Genomic DNA, 19,330 nt, shown 5'->3' with positions numbered 1-19,330 from the left:
CTCATGTCAAGTTCAGTTTTCATAAATGCCAACTGTTGTGTGAAAACTGGCACGCGCATATTTTGTGACTACGCAACGTTAATAAATGAGGCCTCTGGTGCATCTGAGCCGGACCAAAAGACTGAAAATCTGCTTCTAGCTTCAGGCCATCAGTTGTAGTAAGAGACAAAGAAAGTCACTCACACAAAACACCAACGTGGTCTCAGAGCATTTACTATTATTCTGTACGTAAATCTGATACATTTGTATTGTACATATTAATCCATCATCCATTTTGTATGATCTTTTTTGAATTACAATTTGTATGATATGCTACGAATTACAATTTGTGGTGACTAACACTAACTTTAACTAGCTTTAGGGTAATAAGGTTAGGTTAAAGGGTTATGGTTTAGGTGAAGGGTTAACTAAAAGGGTTAGGGGAAGGGTTAGCTAAAAGGGTTAAGGTTAGGGGAAGGGTTAGCTAACATGCTAAGTAGTTGCAAATTCAATTATACTTGTCACATGCGCCGAATACAACAGGTGTAGACCTTACAGTGAAATGCTTACTTACAAGCTCTTAACCAAGCATAGTAGCTAAAAAGTGGTAATTAGCAGCAAAGGTGCTGCTTGTCCATGATGAGATTTGAAACTTTCATTTGCTAAACACTCAAATGATATGCCTGCCCATCTATCCATCCTGATCAACCCCCCTCCTTTTGTTTTTGCCTTAATAAGTAACCTTCTATCTTATGTAACTATACCAAACGTAACATATTGTATCAAACTAATTTGACTGTCCTGCATATACGTTTAGTATGTTGTGTCTAGTGTATGTGACCAGTCTGCAAAACACACACACACTTTATACACAGAGACTCCTGTACTCACAAATACACTTACACACGTCCCATGTACAGTCCATTCGGAAAGTATTCAGACCCCTTTACTTTTCCACATTTTGATACGTTACAGCCTTATTCTAAAATTGATGAAATCATTTTTTTCCCCTCCTTAATCTTTGCACAATACCCCATAATGCCAAAACAAAAGCAAGTTATTCGACATTTTTGAAAATGTATAAAAATGTGAAAAAAACTAAATGTAAAAATTATATTAGTATTCAGACCATTTACTCAGTACTTCGTTGGCAGTGATTAGAGCCTCAAGTCTTCTTCGGTATGACACAGCTATATTTGGGGAGTTCCTCCCATTCTCTGCAGCTCCTCTCAAGCTCTGTCAGGTTGGATGGGGAGTGTCGCTGCACAGCTATTTATAGGTCTCTCCAGAGATGTTCGATCGGGTTCAAGTCCGGGCTCTGGCTGGGCCACTCAAGGACATTCAGAGACTTGTCCCGAAGCCACTCCTGAGTTGTCTTGGCTGTGTGCTTAGGGCCGTTGTCCTGTTAGACTGGGGCAAAAGTTCACCTTCCAAGGTCCTGAGCACTCTGGAGCAGGTTTTCATCAAGGATCCCTCTGTACTTTGCTCCGTTCATCTTTGCCTCGATCCTGACTAGTCTCCCAGTCCCGTCGCGGAAAAACATCCTCCCTGCATGATGCTGCCACCACCATGCTTCACCGTAGGAATGGTGCCAGGTTTCCTCCAGGCGTGAAGCTTGGCATTCAGGCCAAAGAGTTCAATCTTGGTTTCATCAGACCAGAGAATCTTGTTTCTCATGGTCTGAGAGTCCTTTAGGTGCCTTTTGGAAAACTCCAAGCAGATGTCATGTGCCTTTTACTGAGGAGTGGCTTCTGTCTGGCCACTCTACCATAAAGGCCTGATTGGTGGAGTGCTGCAGACATGGTTGTCCTTCTGGAAGGTTCTCCCACCTCCACAGAAGAACTCTGGAGCTCTGTCAGAGTGCCTATCGGGTTCTTGGTCACCTCCCGGACCAAGGCCCTTCTCCTCCGATTGCTCAGTTTGGCCGGACGGAAAGGTCTTGGTGGAAAAGTCTTGGTGGTTCCAAACGTTTTCCATTTAAGAATGATGGAGGCCACTGTGTTCTTGGTTACCTTCAATTCATTTTTTTGTACCCTTCCCCAGATCAGTGCCTTGACACAATCCTGTCTCGGGGCTCTACGGACAATTTCTTCGACCTCGTGGCTTGGTTTTTGCTCTGACATGCTCCGTCGACTGTGGGACCTTATATAAACAGGTGTGTGCCTTTCTAATCATGTCTAATCAATTGAATTTACCCAGCTTGACAACAGTCAAATTGTATAAACAGCTGAGCTCAATTTCGAGTCTCATAGCAAAGGGTCTGAATAGTTGTGTAAATAAAGTTCAGAAAAAACAGTTTTTGCTTTGTCAATGTGGTGATTTAAAAAAAAAGAGAATCCATTTTAGAATAAGACTGATGTAACAAAACGTGGAAAAAGTCAAGGGGTCTGAATACTTTACGAATGCACTGTAGAGACAAACACTGGACCGTTTTTTTATACTGTTTATACTGTTTTTTATACTGTTTTCACACAGTGCATTTATACTGCATTATTCACAGAGCTCATTCTACTAAATCTACTACTGTATTGCATTTTGTTACACTGTTTATTTATGCACTGGTTGCTCAACATAGCTCGCTGTATATATATATACTGCTGTACATAAAAATACACGAAAAAGTATATATTTTTCGTGTATGTATGCATGGATGATAGTAATGGGTTATTCATTGGATTCGTTCTGACATTAGTAATTTGTTGTTTTTAATTTTTAATTATTATTTGTGTACTTGTTTGACATATTTGATGCACTGTTAGTAACACAAGCTTTAACATCTGCTAAACTGTGTACCCGACCAGTATATTTTGATGTGATACAATTGTCAGATGCTGGACAATTCAACTTTAGGCACACTTTTCAAGTTAATGTGATTCCCCGAAAGTCATTCAATAATGTTTTATTGAACTAACCATATAGCTGCACACAAATGTGTATTTATGTTACAATGAGCAGTAATCTATTATTTATCGTGGTCTTGAATTGCAAACTGTTATACACTTTATTATCTAGCAAATAAAAACGATTACGTCTAAGGACGCAAAACAATCCATTCAAAAGTGGGCCTAATAAATTATCAGCATATATCAGCCAACAATCGGGGTATTCGAAATATATAGAATAAAAGTTAGTGGGCCTAGTTCGCTTTGAAATACAGTAGATGCTAAATTATAAAACCATTCATCCAATGAAGAAGCAAAGCTAAAGTAACCTAAAGGTAAATGCTAACAAATCTATTTCTCAACACGAAACTCAACAGATCACAAAATCACTACTTGGACCACCAGCAACAGACTAATTACATACAAGTACTTTTAGACAGCAAGATCAGGGCAGAGCTACCAGAAATGTTGCAATCGATATTTCAACAGTGCATGGATCATCATAGCCGGAGTGCAATGGCTGAACCGCGCCCCGCCCTCTTAGTAACCGTGTCTCCATTGTCCGGTATGAATGAGTAATACACATCAGTGGGAGTGGTTGTGACTCTAGTGCCAGCATTTTCTGCTGACAGGTTAGCTAACGTTACCACTTTGGCTCCCGGTAACGCATCATATGGACTAGGATTTAATGACGTTTAGGACAAAGTGGCGATTAAAGCGATTAATTTAATTTTACTACATTATATCACCATCCGACTGTCTACCGTGTTGCATGATAGGAATAATCTATACATTGACTTTTTAATATCAAAATGCCTGTCAAAAGCACACACAGCCAGACGAATTATTTATAACTATTTCTGGTGTTCAGTAGCCTTCCAGGCATGGATGCATAATCGTTTCCTTGTGCTTGTGTACTGCATTGACCACAGGGTGGCGTATGACTCCCAGATCGGACTCCCTACCACTTCTACAACTAGACAGAGTAGGTTAGGCCAGGGGTTCCCAAAGAAGGGTCCGATGTACTGCAGGGGGTCCGCAGACTTTTTATTTTATTTTTATTTATACAACTGAATGTTTATGAATATTGCTACGTAGCAACAACAGATTAAAGGCATTTTGGACAAGGGATCCATGGAATAATATTTACATGGTGCAATAAAATGTAAATATTCATCCACAATGTATGTTCTTTTAACCTTTTTAGCTGCGCAAGATGGGCCTCCCCGAAAAATTGTTTGAATTTAAAAGCATGGTAATTTAAGCCTGAAAAATGCTAAATGGTATCTCTGCCCTAAGGCAAAATGCTTAGAATTGCAGAACATCTGCTTTAAAATGTTATTTCTGACTCCAATAGGGGGTCATTTAAAATGTTATTTCCCAGGGCCTGACACTTGATTAGTCCGACCATGCACTGCATAAATCATAGTAAAACTGCTTGTATGCAAAAAAAAATTAAACGTTGAACACCGTTCTATCTTAACCTCGCAACCCTGAATGATAATACTGCCCTTGGAAACGCACGCCAATAGGGTGTAATGGAGCTGTGTTGTTTCTCGGGTTATTTGCTCCACAGATCAGATCTACGAACAGATAACACTTGTCAAAGCGAATCTTACCTACTATTCCGGAGAAAGAATATCTGAGCCTGTATCAGTGGTTAATGGGGCAATTTTGGCGGCTGCGCTGTGAATGTCCTCTAGCGGAGAGTCATGGTAGCGCAAGGTTTGCAGAAACCTCCTTTTCAGTTTACTGTGGTAGGGCATTGGGCATAATGGAGACCAAACCAGTGATAACCTTTCTCAAAACCCTCCTCATCGTTTACTCCTTCGTATTTTGGGTAAGTTAACGTTACCCTAGGTTTATCCATTCCCCAATGTAAGCCTTGGGGAGATAGTTGTCGTTGTAGATGCAGACATGTGCGATGTACCCGTATAGAAAATAAATGCATGCCCTCTATGACGAACGGGGTAGCCTACCTTTATTTTCTACATGGATGATTCATTCGAGGGTGGACGTTCGTCTTTATAGGACTTCTTGCTACCGTACATGTAATGCTATAAATGTGTTTCAGCTGTGCCTTTTGTGACGATGACTTATCGGGTAATGTTTACAACCACACGCTTGGCGAAATGCGACATCCTCAGCTGTCCAACCCAGCTGTAGGCTTATTGCGCACATTGTCACCGACTCCAGCTCGCGAAACGTTGCTCTCTATTTCGAAGTTGTCAGTATGACCGCAATACATATGCATGGCATATGCGTAGAATATAGAGTGCAGCAGCTTCTCTGTGGTGACAGAGATAGGCAGAGGTTATCAGTCGAGGCTGTTGATGCAGGCAAATCAGCAGCCACTCATGTAACGGTTTCTGTCTGGTCCATCATTTGGTGCGTAGCTAACATGGAAGTCACCCCGTCAATGCCAAGGCTACAGTATGCATATGCTCTTGTCATTGGTCATTATACCAGCATACAATGTTTTGTCATTGATTTAGATGAACCATACTGGATATGTTGCACTATATAGCCCCGACATGGATGTGCACCTGACTTTGTAAACATAGCCTACAGCCCATTTGGAATTATTTGTCTGCATCCTGTTAAATTGTTTGTTTTGATCATAGCCCCCCTATTAATTTAATAGGATCACTATGTCATAAACCTTCAAAGATCCAGAATGATGTGATAATGGCAGCCATTTTGGTCAGGGATAAATCCAAACCAGTCTAATTGGAAAGAATGGCCGTATAGGCATAGGTCAGGGGTATTCAACTCTTACCCGTTGAGGTCCAGAGCATGCTGGTTTTCTTTTCTACCTGATAGTTAATTGTGCCCACCTAGTGTCCCAGGTCTAAATCATTCCCTGATTAGAGGGGAATAAAAAAATGCAGTGGAACTGGCATTGAGGGCCAGAGTTGAGGTAATGCATTTCTTGCTTTTACTTATGCTGGAAAATTAAAGTAATTCATGTATATTAAAAATGGTGTAATAGAAATACTGTCACTGCAAAATATTGTCATATAATAATAAATACAGTTTATACTGGTTTTATAAAACAGAAAATATGTATAAATAGCCTTTAAAATATATGTAAACTAAATAGACCATAAATGTCTACATTTGTTGTTTTCTTCCAAAGCTGGTGTAACCGATGTGAAATGGCTAGCTAGTTAGCGGTGGTCTGCGCTAATAGCATTTCAATCAATGGCGACACTCGCTCTGAGGCCTTGATGTAGTTGTTCACCTTGCTCTGCAAGGGCCGCAGCTTTTGTGGCGCGATGGGTAACGATGCTTCAAGGGTCATACCATAGCATGTATTTCTTAAACCAACTCCTGTGTCTATTAGGCTACATGAGAAACAGTAGCCTACAGATGGGCATCAAGTTGGATGGGTAACTGGGTAACACATAAGCAATCCCTCTACAGTCAAACCAAAAGTAAACAAACTCAGTGTGTATTTACAGCTCTTATCCTGAGAGATATCTTTGTTAGACAAGGATAGAGTGATGCTCCTTCTACACCTTGGAATGGGCTGAAATGGGCTGAGGACAAAGGGCTGGGTGTCTACACCTTGGAATGGGCTGAAATGGGCTGAGGTCAAAGGGGTGGGTGTCTACACCTTGGACTGGGCTGAAATGGGCTGAGGTCAAAGGGGTGGGTGTCTACACCTTGGAATGGGCTGAAATGGGCTGAGGTCAGAGGGGTGGGTGTCTACACTTTGGAATGGGCTGAGTTCAGAGGGGTGGGTGTCTACACTTTGGAATGGGCTGAAATGGGCTGAGGTCAAAGGGGTGGGTGTCTATGGGCTGAGGTCAAAGGGGTGGGTGTCTACACCTTGGAATGGGCTGAAATGGGCTGAGGTCAGAGGGGTGGGTGTCTACACTTTGGAATGGGCTGAGTTCAGAGGGGTGGGTGTCTACACTTTGGAATGGGCTGAAATGGGCTGAGGACAAAGGGCTGGGTGTCTACACTTTGGAATGGGCTGAAATGGGCTGAGGTCAAAGGGGTGGGTGTCTACACCTTGGAATGGGCTGAAATGGGCTGAGGTCAGAGGGGTGGGTGTCTACACTTTGGAATGGGCTGAGGTCAGAGGGGTGGGTGTCTACACCTTGGAATGGGCTGAGGTCAGAGGGGTGGGTGTCTACACCTTGGACTGGGCTGAGGTCAGAGGGGTGGGTGTCTACACCTTGGACTGGGCTGAGGTCAGAGGGGTGGGTGTCTACACCTTGGAATGGGCTGAGGTCAGAGGGGTGGGTGTCTACACCTTGGAATGGACTGAGGTCAGAGGGGTGGGTGTTGGTGGTGGTTTGAAATTCTTCAGATAGTTTGGTTCCTGAGTTTCACTGTCGTCAGCTTGTCATGACAGCTAATGTCTTCCGGCGAGTGCTTCAGACTCTAGTTCACACGCTGTGGTCTCCAGTAGTGCAGTTGGTAGACTTGGGGTATGTGAGACACTGGCATGTTTTAATGTTAAAAATAGACCTCCCCCACTCCCCGAGGAGACTGGTGGGAGGAGCTATATGAGGACAAGCTCACTGTAATGGCTGGAATGGAATAAATGGAACATAGTCAAACAGGTGGTTTTATACCATTCCATTCCAGCCATTACAATGAGCTTGTCCTCCTATAGCTCCTCCCACCAACCTCCTCTGATTTCAATGTCTAGTTTTGATTTACATTTGGTTGAGTGTTCAACTAATGTGAATTATGCGTGAAATCAACAAAAAATGTCACCATGTCATTGGAATTACATTAAAAGTTGGGGGAAAAAAGTGCAATTCCCTGAGGTTGATGAGTTTTTGCAAATCTAATCAGTTTTCCATGTTGATTCAAGGCCATCACATTTGATTTTTTGTTGTTTTTGAAATGCCATGGAAACAGCGTCGATTCAACCAGTTTTAACCAAGTGGGCCATATTTTCTCTTTTGGGGACTGGGGGGAAAGGGGTCATTCATGTTGCCATGGCTGCTGGGTTCTGAGTAATCTCCCAGATTGCATTGGAATTTATTAGTTTATTTGCCTCGTTACCTGTGATACAGGGTCCAAAGTTTTCTTCATAACCCTAATGGTTCAGATTGTTAGAGTCATCTGATCCTAGATCTCGGACTAAGGGCAACCTCTACAATGGTCGATTGCATCACAACAACATCATCATCACTTCCTCCAGCCCTAGCCTGGGTTCTGTTTTCAACATATGACATCAGCTGTATTGCATGCAGACAAACACACTGTCTAGTCTATCTTCTGGCCTGACTACCAATGTAATAGGGGCTCCCGAGTGGTGCAACAGTCTAAGGCACTGCGTCTCAGTTCTAGAGGCGTCACTACAGACACCCTGGTTTGAATCTAGGCTGTATCGCAACCAGCTGTGATTGGGAGTCCCATAGGGCGGCGCACAATTGGCCCAGCGTTGGCCGGGGTAGGCCGTCATTGGAAATAAGAATTTGTTCTTAATTGACTTGCCTAGTTAAATAAACAACATAGATGCAAGGATTTTTATAATACAAAGACAAGATAGATAGATTGATAGACATTGATAAATCAGTAGAGGGATACGTATACTGGTACAACGACAAAGAAAACACACTCCTTAACACGCAGAACTCACCTCTCAGGGCCATTGGACGAGGGCATACACCTCACCGCAGAACAGCTGGAATGAACATGTGACTATTAGTGTGGGAAATTGGCTTGTGCACTTATCTTATGTGTGTGCACCCACTTATAACTTGTGATTAAGATATTATCATTTCTCACAAAGTCCCAAAAGATTCTGGAAAAAAAATACAAATTTTCTTGAATCCCTTGGTAAACGGTATTTACATGATAGTTAGCCTACCTGATAACTACTTTTTGTTTTATGTTTATAGAAATCTGCAAGCGATTCTTGTTAAATAAGATGAATATCAGCGATAATAGAACAGTAGAATAAACCATTATCAAGGCAGTATTCTCATAATGATGGCAGATAGTCTTGTCTATCCTGAATGGTCATTAAGTACAAGCTCACACAGGCCACGAGGTGGAGCATAATTGATTCTCTGCTAAGTTCGCTACGCACATTGAAACCGCAAGACTTCCAACAGTGATAAATGTAGGAGCATTGCCATTATACTGTGTACATTATGTAGTACCAGCTATACAGTACAGAGAGGGATCTGAGCTTGAATCATTAATGCCGTGTTTGTGTCTCCACTCATTACTAAAAATGAGCCATTTGGTCTGTGTTGGTGTCATTACTTATGAATGGTTGAGAAATAAACACATTCAGATATAATAGGGACATTTTATTGATTTAGGTCTGTGGTGGTGCTTTGATAAAAAGTAAAGTTTTATCATTTTGTGGTTTTTAAGGGATTGTAGTGCCTCAGTCTTTTCATTTGTGAAGAACAGTCCAGGTTTTGAGGGCAGTTAGTACATTTAGACTTATGGAGAGGGAGGGGGTTTGCCACCTGCTGTTCATACAAGGTTAGAAAACAAAGAGGAGGCGAGGGAGCTTTTTTGTATGTTTTGGCTGAATTCTGCTTGGATACTGCAGCACCTCAGAGATGGATGTCTGTTACCATGGATACAGTTTAACTCTGGCCCTGCCAGCCAAACGGTCCCTGTCCTTGACACCTCTCCTAGTGTTCTTCCATCCCAAACGGGTGCACATGTTTGTCCCAGCCCAGCACTAACAAACCTGATGCAACTAATCAAGGCCTTGATAACTAGTCCTATGATGTGCAGATGTTTGCTACAGTCAAGCACTGCACCTCATTCGGGTAATGATAATACATTTAGACCACAATTGGGCCTGACACCTGCCAGTAAAACTATATGTCACATTGTTTGTGTGCCTGTGTGGTTCTGCTTATGTGGATGTGTGTGCAGGCCTGCTATGTGGCAGTATGACAGCCGGCAGGAGAGAGGGACCTCGTGGTGGGGGGTAGGGGGCTGATGATGAGTTGGCAACAGGCTTTGCTAAATTGGTGGCATTAACAGATCGGCACCCCTTCTGTACCCCGTCCCAAAAAGCAGCTGCCCCCCAGCTGGGACACGGGCATTTAGCTGGCCCACACAACACACTCCTTTATGAGTGGCCTTCATTAGAAATGCTAAGAGCAGTGCCACACGAGGAAGCGGCTCGCTCTGGATCAAAGGGGCCTTTTGATTCGCTCCCTCTTTGTGTGTGTGTGTGTGCGCGTGTGTGTATGTGTTCCACAGAAAAACTATCAACATATCCCTTCAACCTCCCCCCATTCCTTCCCTCTCTCTGTCTCTCTCTTTCTCTGCACTCCCCTCTCTGTTATGACACCTAGAAACAACTGCTATTTGCTCCTTGGTAAGAGGACAAGCTGAAAGGTTGATCTAGTTATCACTTATGTAAGGGATAAATAACAAGGGGCTATGCGTTCTGTGTAAAATAATGAACGACGTGTGGAAGGTGTGTTCCACAACGCATTAGCGGAGTGAAACACACCTTCCACCGAGTTGTATTATTTTCCAGAGAACGCATAGAGCCTCGAGTTGATTATCTCTTTTATACCATGGCTATAATTTAACACATTTGCAACTAGAAATGTGTTCATTTGCCAGTAGGAATGAAGTTTACTAAATAGCTACCGTAGTTGCCGTGGTAACCAAACATACTTGCTAGTTTAGCTAACCGAACCATGAGTCCTAGCTTGCTATTATGAAAATAGAATTCAACAAAACCCATACTGTTTTCAATTTGACTTTTGCTTTCAAAAGCAGCTTAAACAAAACGTGTAAAAAAAATAATAACCATAGCCATTGAATTCTACCGTGTTGTAGGGAAATAATACACACTTTAGAATGCCCTTCAAACCAATCAGAAAGGAGTATTCCATGGTATAATTAAGCAATAAGACCCTGGTATATGGCCAACATATAAGGGCTGTTCTTAGGCACGATGCAACGCGCCTTTAGCCGTGGTATATTGGCCATATACCACAAACCCCAGAGGTGCCTTATTGCTATTATAAACTGGTTAACAACGTAATTAGAGCAGTAAAAATACATGTTTTGTCATACACATGGTCTGATATACCACCACTGTCAGCCAATCAGCATTCAGGTCTCAAACCAGCCAGTTTATGACTACATTTAAACCTGCTATCAATTACACTCAAAAAAGATTATCTTAGATCTGTGTCCAGGGGAAACTTCATTGTCCCATACTGTGGGGATGCAGAGGGTGGGTGGCTATGCATTGTTGAGCCATGGGGGTGTTCTCTAGTCTTTGGTCTAAGCACTACCAGTAGCACCATCAGTAGCAGCACTGCACTCTGCTGGCTGAATAGTGTACCTCTGGATGTCAACGTCTGTCTGGCATCTTCTCCCCTCTCCTCTGTCTCCTCCATCTGCTCTCTCACCACTTTTCACCCTTCACTTATATATTTCCCCTTTACTACCTACCCTCTCTCTGTCCTCTCCCCTTTCACTCATCTCCTTTCCCACTCTGTTTCTCGCTTTCTTTCTGTTCTTCAGATCACAGGAGCGATCCTCTTGGCAGTGGGAGTATGGGGGAAGTTTATGCTGGGCCCTTATATCTCTCTGATAGCTGAGAACACCACCAATGCTCCATACGTCCTCATCGGCACTGGGACTGTCATCATCGTCTTCGGCCTGTTCGGATGCTTCGCCACCTGCAGGGGGAGCCCATGGATGCTCAAACTGGTGAGGGGAGAGGGAGGAGAGGAGCATGCAGACAGATACACACACACACACTGGAGCTGGGAATCTGCAGCTGGGGTTGTGAAGCATTGTTTGGATACTGATTAACCCAGAGCAGTTGGAGAAACACAATGATAATTATCTACACTACCATTCAAAAGTTAAGGATCACTTAGATATGTCCTTGTTTTTGAAAGAAAATCACATTTTCTGTCCATTAAAATAACATAAATTTGTTCAGAAATACAGTGTAGACATTATTAATGTTGTAAATTACTATTTTAGCTGGAAACGGCAGATTTTTTTATGGAATATCTACATATGCGTACAGAGGCCCATTATCAGCAACCATCCTGTGTTCTAATGGCATGGCATAGACTAGTTGAGTATCTGGAGTCCTCAACTGGCAGCTTCATTAACTAGTACCTGCAAAACACCAGTCTCAACGTCAACAGTGAAGAGGTGACTCCGGGATGCTGGCCTTCTAAGCAGAGTTCCTCTGTCCAGTGTCTGTGTTCTTTTGTCTTAATCTTTTCTTTTTATTGGCCAGTCTGAGAAATGGGTTTTTCTTTGCAAATCTGCCTAGAAGGCCAGCATTCCGGAGTCGCCTCTTCACTGTTGATGTTGAGACGGGTGTTTTGCGGGTACTATTTAATGAAATTGCCAGTTGAGAACTTGTTAGGCATCTGTTTCTCAAACTAGACACTCTAATGTACTTGTCCTGTTGCTCAGTTGTGCACCGGGGCCTCCCACTCCTCTTTCTATTCTGGTTAGAGCTAGTTTGCTCTGTTCTGTGAAGAGAGTAGTGCACAGCATTGTACGAGATCTTCAGTTTCTTGGCAATTACTCGCATGGAATAGCCTTCATTTCTCAGAACAAGAATAGACTGATGAGTTTTCGAAGAAAGTTCTTTGTTTCTGGCCATTTTAAGTCTGTAATCGAACCCACAAATGCTGATGCTCCAGATACTCAACTAGTCTAAAGGAGGCCAGTTTTATTGCTTCTTTTAATCAGGACTTCAGTTTTCAGCTGCGCTAACATAATTGCAAAAGGGGTTTCTAATGATCAATTAGCATTTTAAAATTATAAACTTGGATTAGCTAACACAATGTGCCATTGGAACACAGGAGTGACAGTTGTTGTTTCCAACTACAATAGTAATTTACAACATTAACAATGTCTACACTGTATTTTAGATCAAATAGATTATTTTAATGGACAAAATGTTTTTGTGTGTGTGTGTGTGTGTGTGTGTGTGTGTGTGTGTGTGTGTGTGTGTGTGTGTGTGGATTCACCACTCTCTACCCATCTCTCTCTATCTCTCTACAGTATGCAATGTTCTTATCCCTGGTGTTCCTAGCTGAGTTGGTGGCTGGGATCTCTGGCTTTGTTTTTCGTCATGAGGTCAGTTTCTCTATTTGTAATACATTACCCACAATTCATCTGGCCCCATCTCAGCCGCTTACCTGCCAATAGAAATACGTCACATCACGTGTGTGTGTGTGCCCGCGTGTTTGTGCGTGTGTGTCCACAGATAAAGGGAACCTTCCTGAGGACGTATACTGACGCGGTGTTGAACTATGATGCTGAGGATGAGAAGAGCCTGGTTGTGGACAACGTCCAAAGCAGCGTGAGTCACAACAACAACAAAACTACTATTCTAACAACACACAATTCAATCACATCTCTGTCTGTTTGTCTCTCTCCAGCTGCATTGCTGTGGGGTGTACAACTACACCAGCTGGTTGGGCAGTGTGTACTACCCTGCTAACGGCTTTCCCTTGAGCTGCTGCTCCAACTCCTCTGACTGCAACCCGCAGGACCTCCGCAACACCACCATAAACCACACCAAAATCAACCAGCAGGTGTGTGTGTGTCTGTGTGTCTGTAACCATCCACTGTGTTACACACTAACCCGTCCCCTGTGTTTCAGGGCTGTTATGAACTGGTCACCTCCTTCCTCGAGATCAACATGGCCATCATTGCAGGAGTGACTTTTGGCATCGCCTTCTCACAGGTGAGATGGAGAGAATGCACTTGTGTGTTGATATGAGTGCTGTTTTTAAGGTCTACTATAATCTAAAGCAGTGTTTCCCAACTCCAACCCTCCAGTAAACATTTTATTGTAGCCCCGGACAATACAAATGTGTACTGCTGGGGGTAAGTTGAAAAACACTGATCTAAAGTTATCTCTCTCTCTCCTTCTCAGTTGATTGGCATGTTGCTGGCATGTTGTCTGTCCAGGATCATTACAGCTAATCAGTATGAGATGGTGTAGCTGGGAGAGCAGGTTAGTGACGATTCTCTCACTTACGCACACACGCACACACTATACACACACACTATAAACACATCTAAGAGCCTATGTGGTTGTTTTTTTGTTTTTAGGGAGATGAAGAGGAGAGGGTGAACAGCATCTTGGTAGACTGGGACAGAAGATCCCCACAACACTAGCACATTGCATCACTAAACCCCCCCCCCCTCTCTCTCTCTCCCCCCCCTCTCTCTCTCTCACTTTCTCTCCCCTCTCTCTCTCTCTCTCTCTCTCTCTCTCTCACTTTCTCTCCCCTCTCCCTCTCTCGCTCTATCTCACTTTCTCTCCCCTCTCGCTCTCGCTCTCTCTCGCTCTCTCTCTCACTTTCTCTCCCCTCTCACCCCCCCCTCTCTCTCTCATTATTGTAACTTATTGTAAAGAAACACCATTCCTTAATGCTACTTTGCCGTGAGCTTCTCTCAGTACCTTAAACTCCTCCACTGAATGACTCTGCTGGTAAAAGTTGCAAGTAAGCACTGATCTAGGATCAGCTTACCCTCCCCAACACAAGATTGACCTTGGACCAGCATCTAGGGGCAACGTCCTCCTACTCCATATGAGCTTAGCAGTCTCTGACACTGTGGAGAAGTTTCCCTGAGGTACAGGTCTAGGATCAGCTCACCCCCCTTGATGCTAACTTTAACCATTAAGATAATGAATGAATATCTGACCCTGCATTAGTGCTAAGGGGCAACGTCATCCTTCTCCTTAGCAGTCTTTGACCCCTGTGTCTCCCTGTCCTCTCACAGTTCCCCCTTGTGGTCTGGCATGCTCCATATAGGCCCTAGCATCTCCAAAGCGATGCACATATTTGAATAGACATTACATTATTAACCCACATAAATATATACAGTCGCTGACATACACTGTATTTTCATTATGTTCCTAATCACTGTAAATACCTAAACTTCAGACATTTAAAGAAGATATGTTGATGAAACATTGAGAGAGCATTTAGAGCTAACTTTAGCCTTTCATTTGCATCTTTGCTTTTTTGCTGCTACATGGATGATATCTGACTATTGTGTCCATATCTATGGCATTAGATAACAATGAACTGCAATTGATTTGGTCTGTGGATGTGTAAATGTGGCTTACTCTGGCTGGTGGGAGAAGCTATAGGAGGACTGGCTCATTGTAATGGCTGGAGTGGAGTTAAACGTGGTTTCATATGTTTGATACGTTCCATTTATTCCATTCCTATAGCTCCTCCCACTTACGCGCTCCTAGGTTCTTTATAATTTATTATAATAACACATCATGATGTGTGTGTGCCGACTTTGGTCTGGAACACTGTGCTGTTCGGATTTATTTGTATGTTCTTGTAATATTTGTGTGTTTAGTTTTGTCTGATTCTGATAAATAGTATTATTTATTGATTTTATTGATGTTATGTGTTTTTGTGCCACATGTTGAGATATATAGACCTATGTTTACATTTTGCTTAATTTATGTATTGTTGACATTTCATTTTTTTGTATGTTTTTTTTGTATGTCTGCCTTTGATTGTGCATCTTTGTGCACGTTTGTGTGTGAGTGAGTGAGAAAGAGTAGAGGTGGAATCCCGACATGAGTGTTCAACCGGGAATAGGGTATCATTTGAGATACAGTCAATGCTCATATAGATGTACGGCTCAGGTCAATGACATGATTTCAATGCTCCAACCGGGGCCTCTTATGGTGTTGTGTATGTATGTATGTCCATGTCTTAGTCATGACAGAGGCAGCTGGGACCTCTGTGCTATAGACGGGTTCACTGACAACGTCATGAAAACATTGCGTGTGCTTCAAAGGGGCAGAAGCTGTGTGTTGTTATGTTTCTGGATGGCCAGATAGCTAGCAAAACAGACGTGTGGGGAATCGTAAGTGGCTCGTTTGCTCCTGTACTTATCTTGTTGTGAGGTGTTTTGACTTATGCCACGTCACATCGATGCTATTATGGCAAAGATTTGCGAGCTAGCTAGCTAACCAACAACTGTAACAATGTATTTGAGTGCTCATTGTGCAATTTTATTTATTTTTTCAGTAAACATTGGAGACGAAATATAGTTTACCTGTGATCAACAATCCAAGCCAACCCTGTATGTTTTGCCCCATTAGTTGTACATGGTTCGGTTTTGTTGCTAAACAACCAACCCATCTATACAAGGGATCTCAGCCCTGGTTCTGGGTCTCCCATGTATGCTGTTTTCACTAATGACTCAGATTTACAATACTTGGTTATTAAAATCTCAACTATTTTGCATGAAATCTTTTTATGGAAGGGATTACTGGTATGTACATAGAAATTGCATGGTAAAATGGTAATTATACAATAATATCTATGAATAATTTATTTGTTTTGTTGATACTAAATTAGAGCACCATTCCATATATCAGGTAAACAACCGGTAGCTGAACCTTTAAACAAAATGCTACCAAGAAATCCCAGTGTATTGAAATGAATTTCCTTCCCTAAAATGGATGGATTATGTGAAATCCTGTGAACAGCTTGGGTCCCCAGTTTCCCCACCTCCAGCAGAGTAGTAAGCCACTTTACTGTTATTAAGTAGATCACTAAGTCCTACCAAACTAACAAAACAAATGTGTGAAAGTGACCAGTCAATAAATATTGCAATCCAAAGTTGCAGCGTTAACGAAAAGCTAAAACATTGTTTTGTAGCCAACCTTTTTAAACAACTCAGCACCAGCTATTATAGCATGCCAACAGAGGCATCATGCATATCTTGTTTAAAAAATATGTACCCATTTTTTGGTAAAACATTTTGTTGTTGTTTGTTGTTGGCTTTACCTAGCCCAGATAAGTTCCCAACCTCATAACTAGCTACCAAGAAGTCGTTTCAGGCTATCAATCAAGTTAGAGTAGCTAGCTTGTCTAACTATCTTAGTTGGCATGCATGCTGAAAAGGCTGGTAGATTTTAGAAAAGCAAGCAATTACTAAATGTACTGAATAAGACTCACATTCCTTTCCATCTTTTACTCAGATTTTTGCAGAGATGCAGAGAAGAACATTTGTTATTTAAAACAAAAAGACACCAGTCATGATTATACCGACAGCTCAAGAGTTTTGCTTAGATATTTTGAAAAATACAAATATTTTTGACATAATGATTATGGCTCTAGATTGCAGGAAAAGGCTGTTTTCAGGTGATTGAAAAATGCAAAATGATCCATCTTCCCATCACTCCAGACCATCCCCCCCAGCCATCCTTATGTAATTTGTGCCCACTCAGATTTTTGGGGTGCATGACACCCCTGCATGCCAATACAGTGTGTTCAGTTGTTGATATTGTAACCATCAGTGATCACTGTATTAATAAATGATCGTCATAACTTTACTGCTGAATCGCTGTGTCTCGTTCTTTTTGTGTTTGGAGTGATGGGGGTGTATTCTACTCATTCTGTCCTTGCCCTCTTACCTTTCACCTCCATTATCCCCCTGCAGCTCTCCCGCTTCCCACCTTTTCCCTCTCTTCTTCCCTATCTCTAACCTTCTTCCTACCGCTCTCTTTCTCTGTGTTAAAGAACTCTGCCATGAATCAAATCAAGTCAAACTTTATTTGTCACATGCGCCGAATACAACAAGTGTAGAACTTACCGTGAAATTCTTACTTAACCAACACAGCAGTTCAATAAGAGTTAAGAAAATATTTACCAAATAAACTAAAGTAAAAAATAATACAAGTAACACAATAAAATAACAATAACGAGGCCATATACAGGGGGTACCAGTACAGAGTCAGTGTGCGGGGGTACAGGCTAGTTAAGGTCATTTGTACATGTAGGTAGAGGTGAAGTGGGGGGGTCAATGTAAATAGTCCGGTGGATTAATTGTTCAGCAGTCTTATGGTTTGGGGATAGAAGCTGTTAAGGAGCCTTTTGGTCCTAGACTTAGCGCTCCGGTACCGCTCGCTGTGCGATAGCAGAGAAAACAGTCTATGACTTGCGTGACTCGTGTCTCTAACAATTTAATGGGCTTTCCTCTGACAAAGCCTATTATATAGGTCCTGGAAGGCAGGAAGCTTGGCCCCATGGCTGTATGTACTACCCTCTCTAGCGTGTTAGTATGAAGCAAAAGCAGGGGAATTGAATAGTTAACAAGACAGGACGTCATTGCTCACTAGGACGTCATTGTTCAGTGCCACAACAAGCACACGGATGCATTTCGCCTCCTTCCTTATGCCCTGGTTTTCTCACAGATCTGAAACACTGGTTGGAGTTATTGCTACACAACAAAACAAGTCCTTTCTGGACTGCTAAGCCTCTATACAAGGGATGGCCAAAACTCCTCTTGAGTAAATCTATACAAGGGATGGCCAAAACTCCTCTTGAGTAAATCTATACAAGGGATGGCCAAAACTCCTCTTGAGTAAATCTATACAAGGGATGGCCAAAACTCCTCTTGAATAAATTTATACAAGGGATGGCCAAAACTCCTCTTGAATAAATCTATACAAGGGATGGCCAAAACTCCTCTTGAGTAAATCTATACAAGGGATGGCCAAAACTCCTCTTGAATAAATCTATACAAGGGATGGCCAAAACTCCTCTTGAATAAATCTATACAAGGGATGGCCAAAACTCCTCTTGAGTAAATCTATACAAGGGATGGCCAAAACTCCTCTTGAATAAATCTATACAAGGGATGGCCAAAACCCTTCTTCAGTAAATCTATACAAGGGATGGCCAAAACTCCTCTTCAGTAAATCTATACAAGGGATGGCCAAAACTCTTCTTCAGTAAATCTATACAAGGGATGGCCAAAACTCCTCTTCAGTAAATCTATACAAGGGATGGCCAAAAGTCTTCTTCAGTAAATCTATACAAGGGATGGCCAAAACTCTTCTTCAGTAAATCTATACAAGGGATGGCCAAAACTCCTCTTGAGAGCTACTCAGAATGTGAAAAAGTCTTCAATGTTCCAGATAGAAATGGAATAGATAGAGCTGACACAGTTCTCTATTCTACATGTCTTACTTTTCATTTTCACAAAGTGGCTAGGAAGACCAAAGAGAGGCTACTGACAAATAAAGTGAACAATAATGCTAGATGTTAAATTTCACTTCAATCCAGTTAACTGATTTGTCCCCAAGAATGCTTATATATTTTTATTACATTTTAAATGTGTTTTCCATTGTTTTTCAAACCAGAAAAATAGCATAAATCACATGAACTACGGTACTTGACTCTTCAGACTGACCATTCAAAAATATTCAGTGTCACTTGCTCTGTGTGTGCAGGGCCGTCTCTAGCCTTTTAGGGGCCCTTAGTGAGATTTGGTTGGAGGCCCCCCCACCCTTGCAGCAAAACATTTTAGTGCCCCCCCTCTTGACAATGGAGAGAAAATTTTAAGCTTTAAAGTTAATTTCCTGCAATTTTACACATGTTGCCATGTGGCGTAGAGAAAATGTTAGCAGTTTTAAAGCACGTTTTCTGCAATTCTACATATTTTGTCATGGGGCAGAGAGGGAACTT

The 19,330-nt window shown here is 42.1% G+C and overlaps 1 protein-coding gene across 1 annotated transcript; it reads left to right on the top strand.

Annotated features, from left to right (window-relative positions):
* Window positions 1-4,503: 4,503 nt before the first annotated feature.
* LOC135547394 (tetraspanin-7-like) lies at window positions 4,504-17,193 on the top strand. The gene is made up of 8 exons (XM_064976398.1): window positions 4,504-4,701; window positions 11,355-11,543; window positions 12,870-12,944; window positions 13,075-13,170; window positions 13,250-13,405; window positions 13,474-13,557; window positions 13,750-13,830; window positions 13,929-17,193. Exons 1-7 carry the CDS (start codon window positions 4,525-4,527, stop codon window positions 13,816-13,818), a joined length of 846 nt encoding a protein of 281 aa, XP_064832470.1. The 5' UTR covers window positions 4,504-4,524; the 3' UTR covers window positions 13,819-13,830; window positions 13,929-17,193.
* The last annotated feature ends 2,137 nt before the right edge of the window (window positions 17,194-19,330 follow it).

This window comes from Oncorhynchus masou, chromosome 10, assembly GCF_036934945.1.
Source record: "Oncorhynchus masou masou isolate Uvic2021 chromosome 10, UVic_Omas_1.1, whole genome shotgun sequence".
NCBI lineage: Eukaryota > Metazoa > Chordata > Actinopteri > Salmoniformes > Salmonidae > Oncorhynchus > Oncorhynchus masou.
This window is presented reverse-complemented; position numbering and strand designations above follow the sequence as displayed.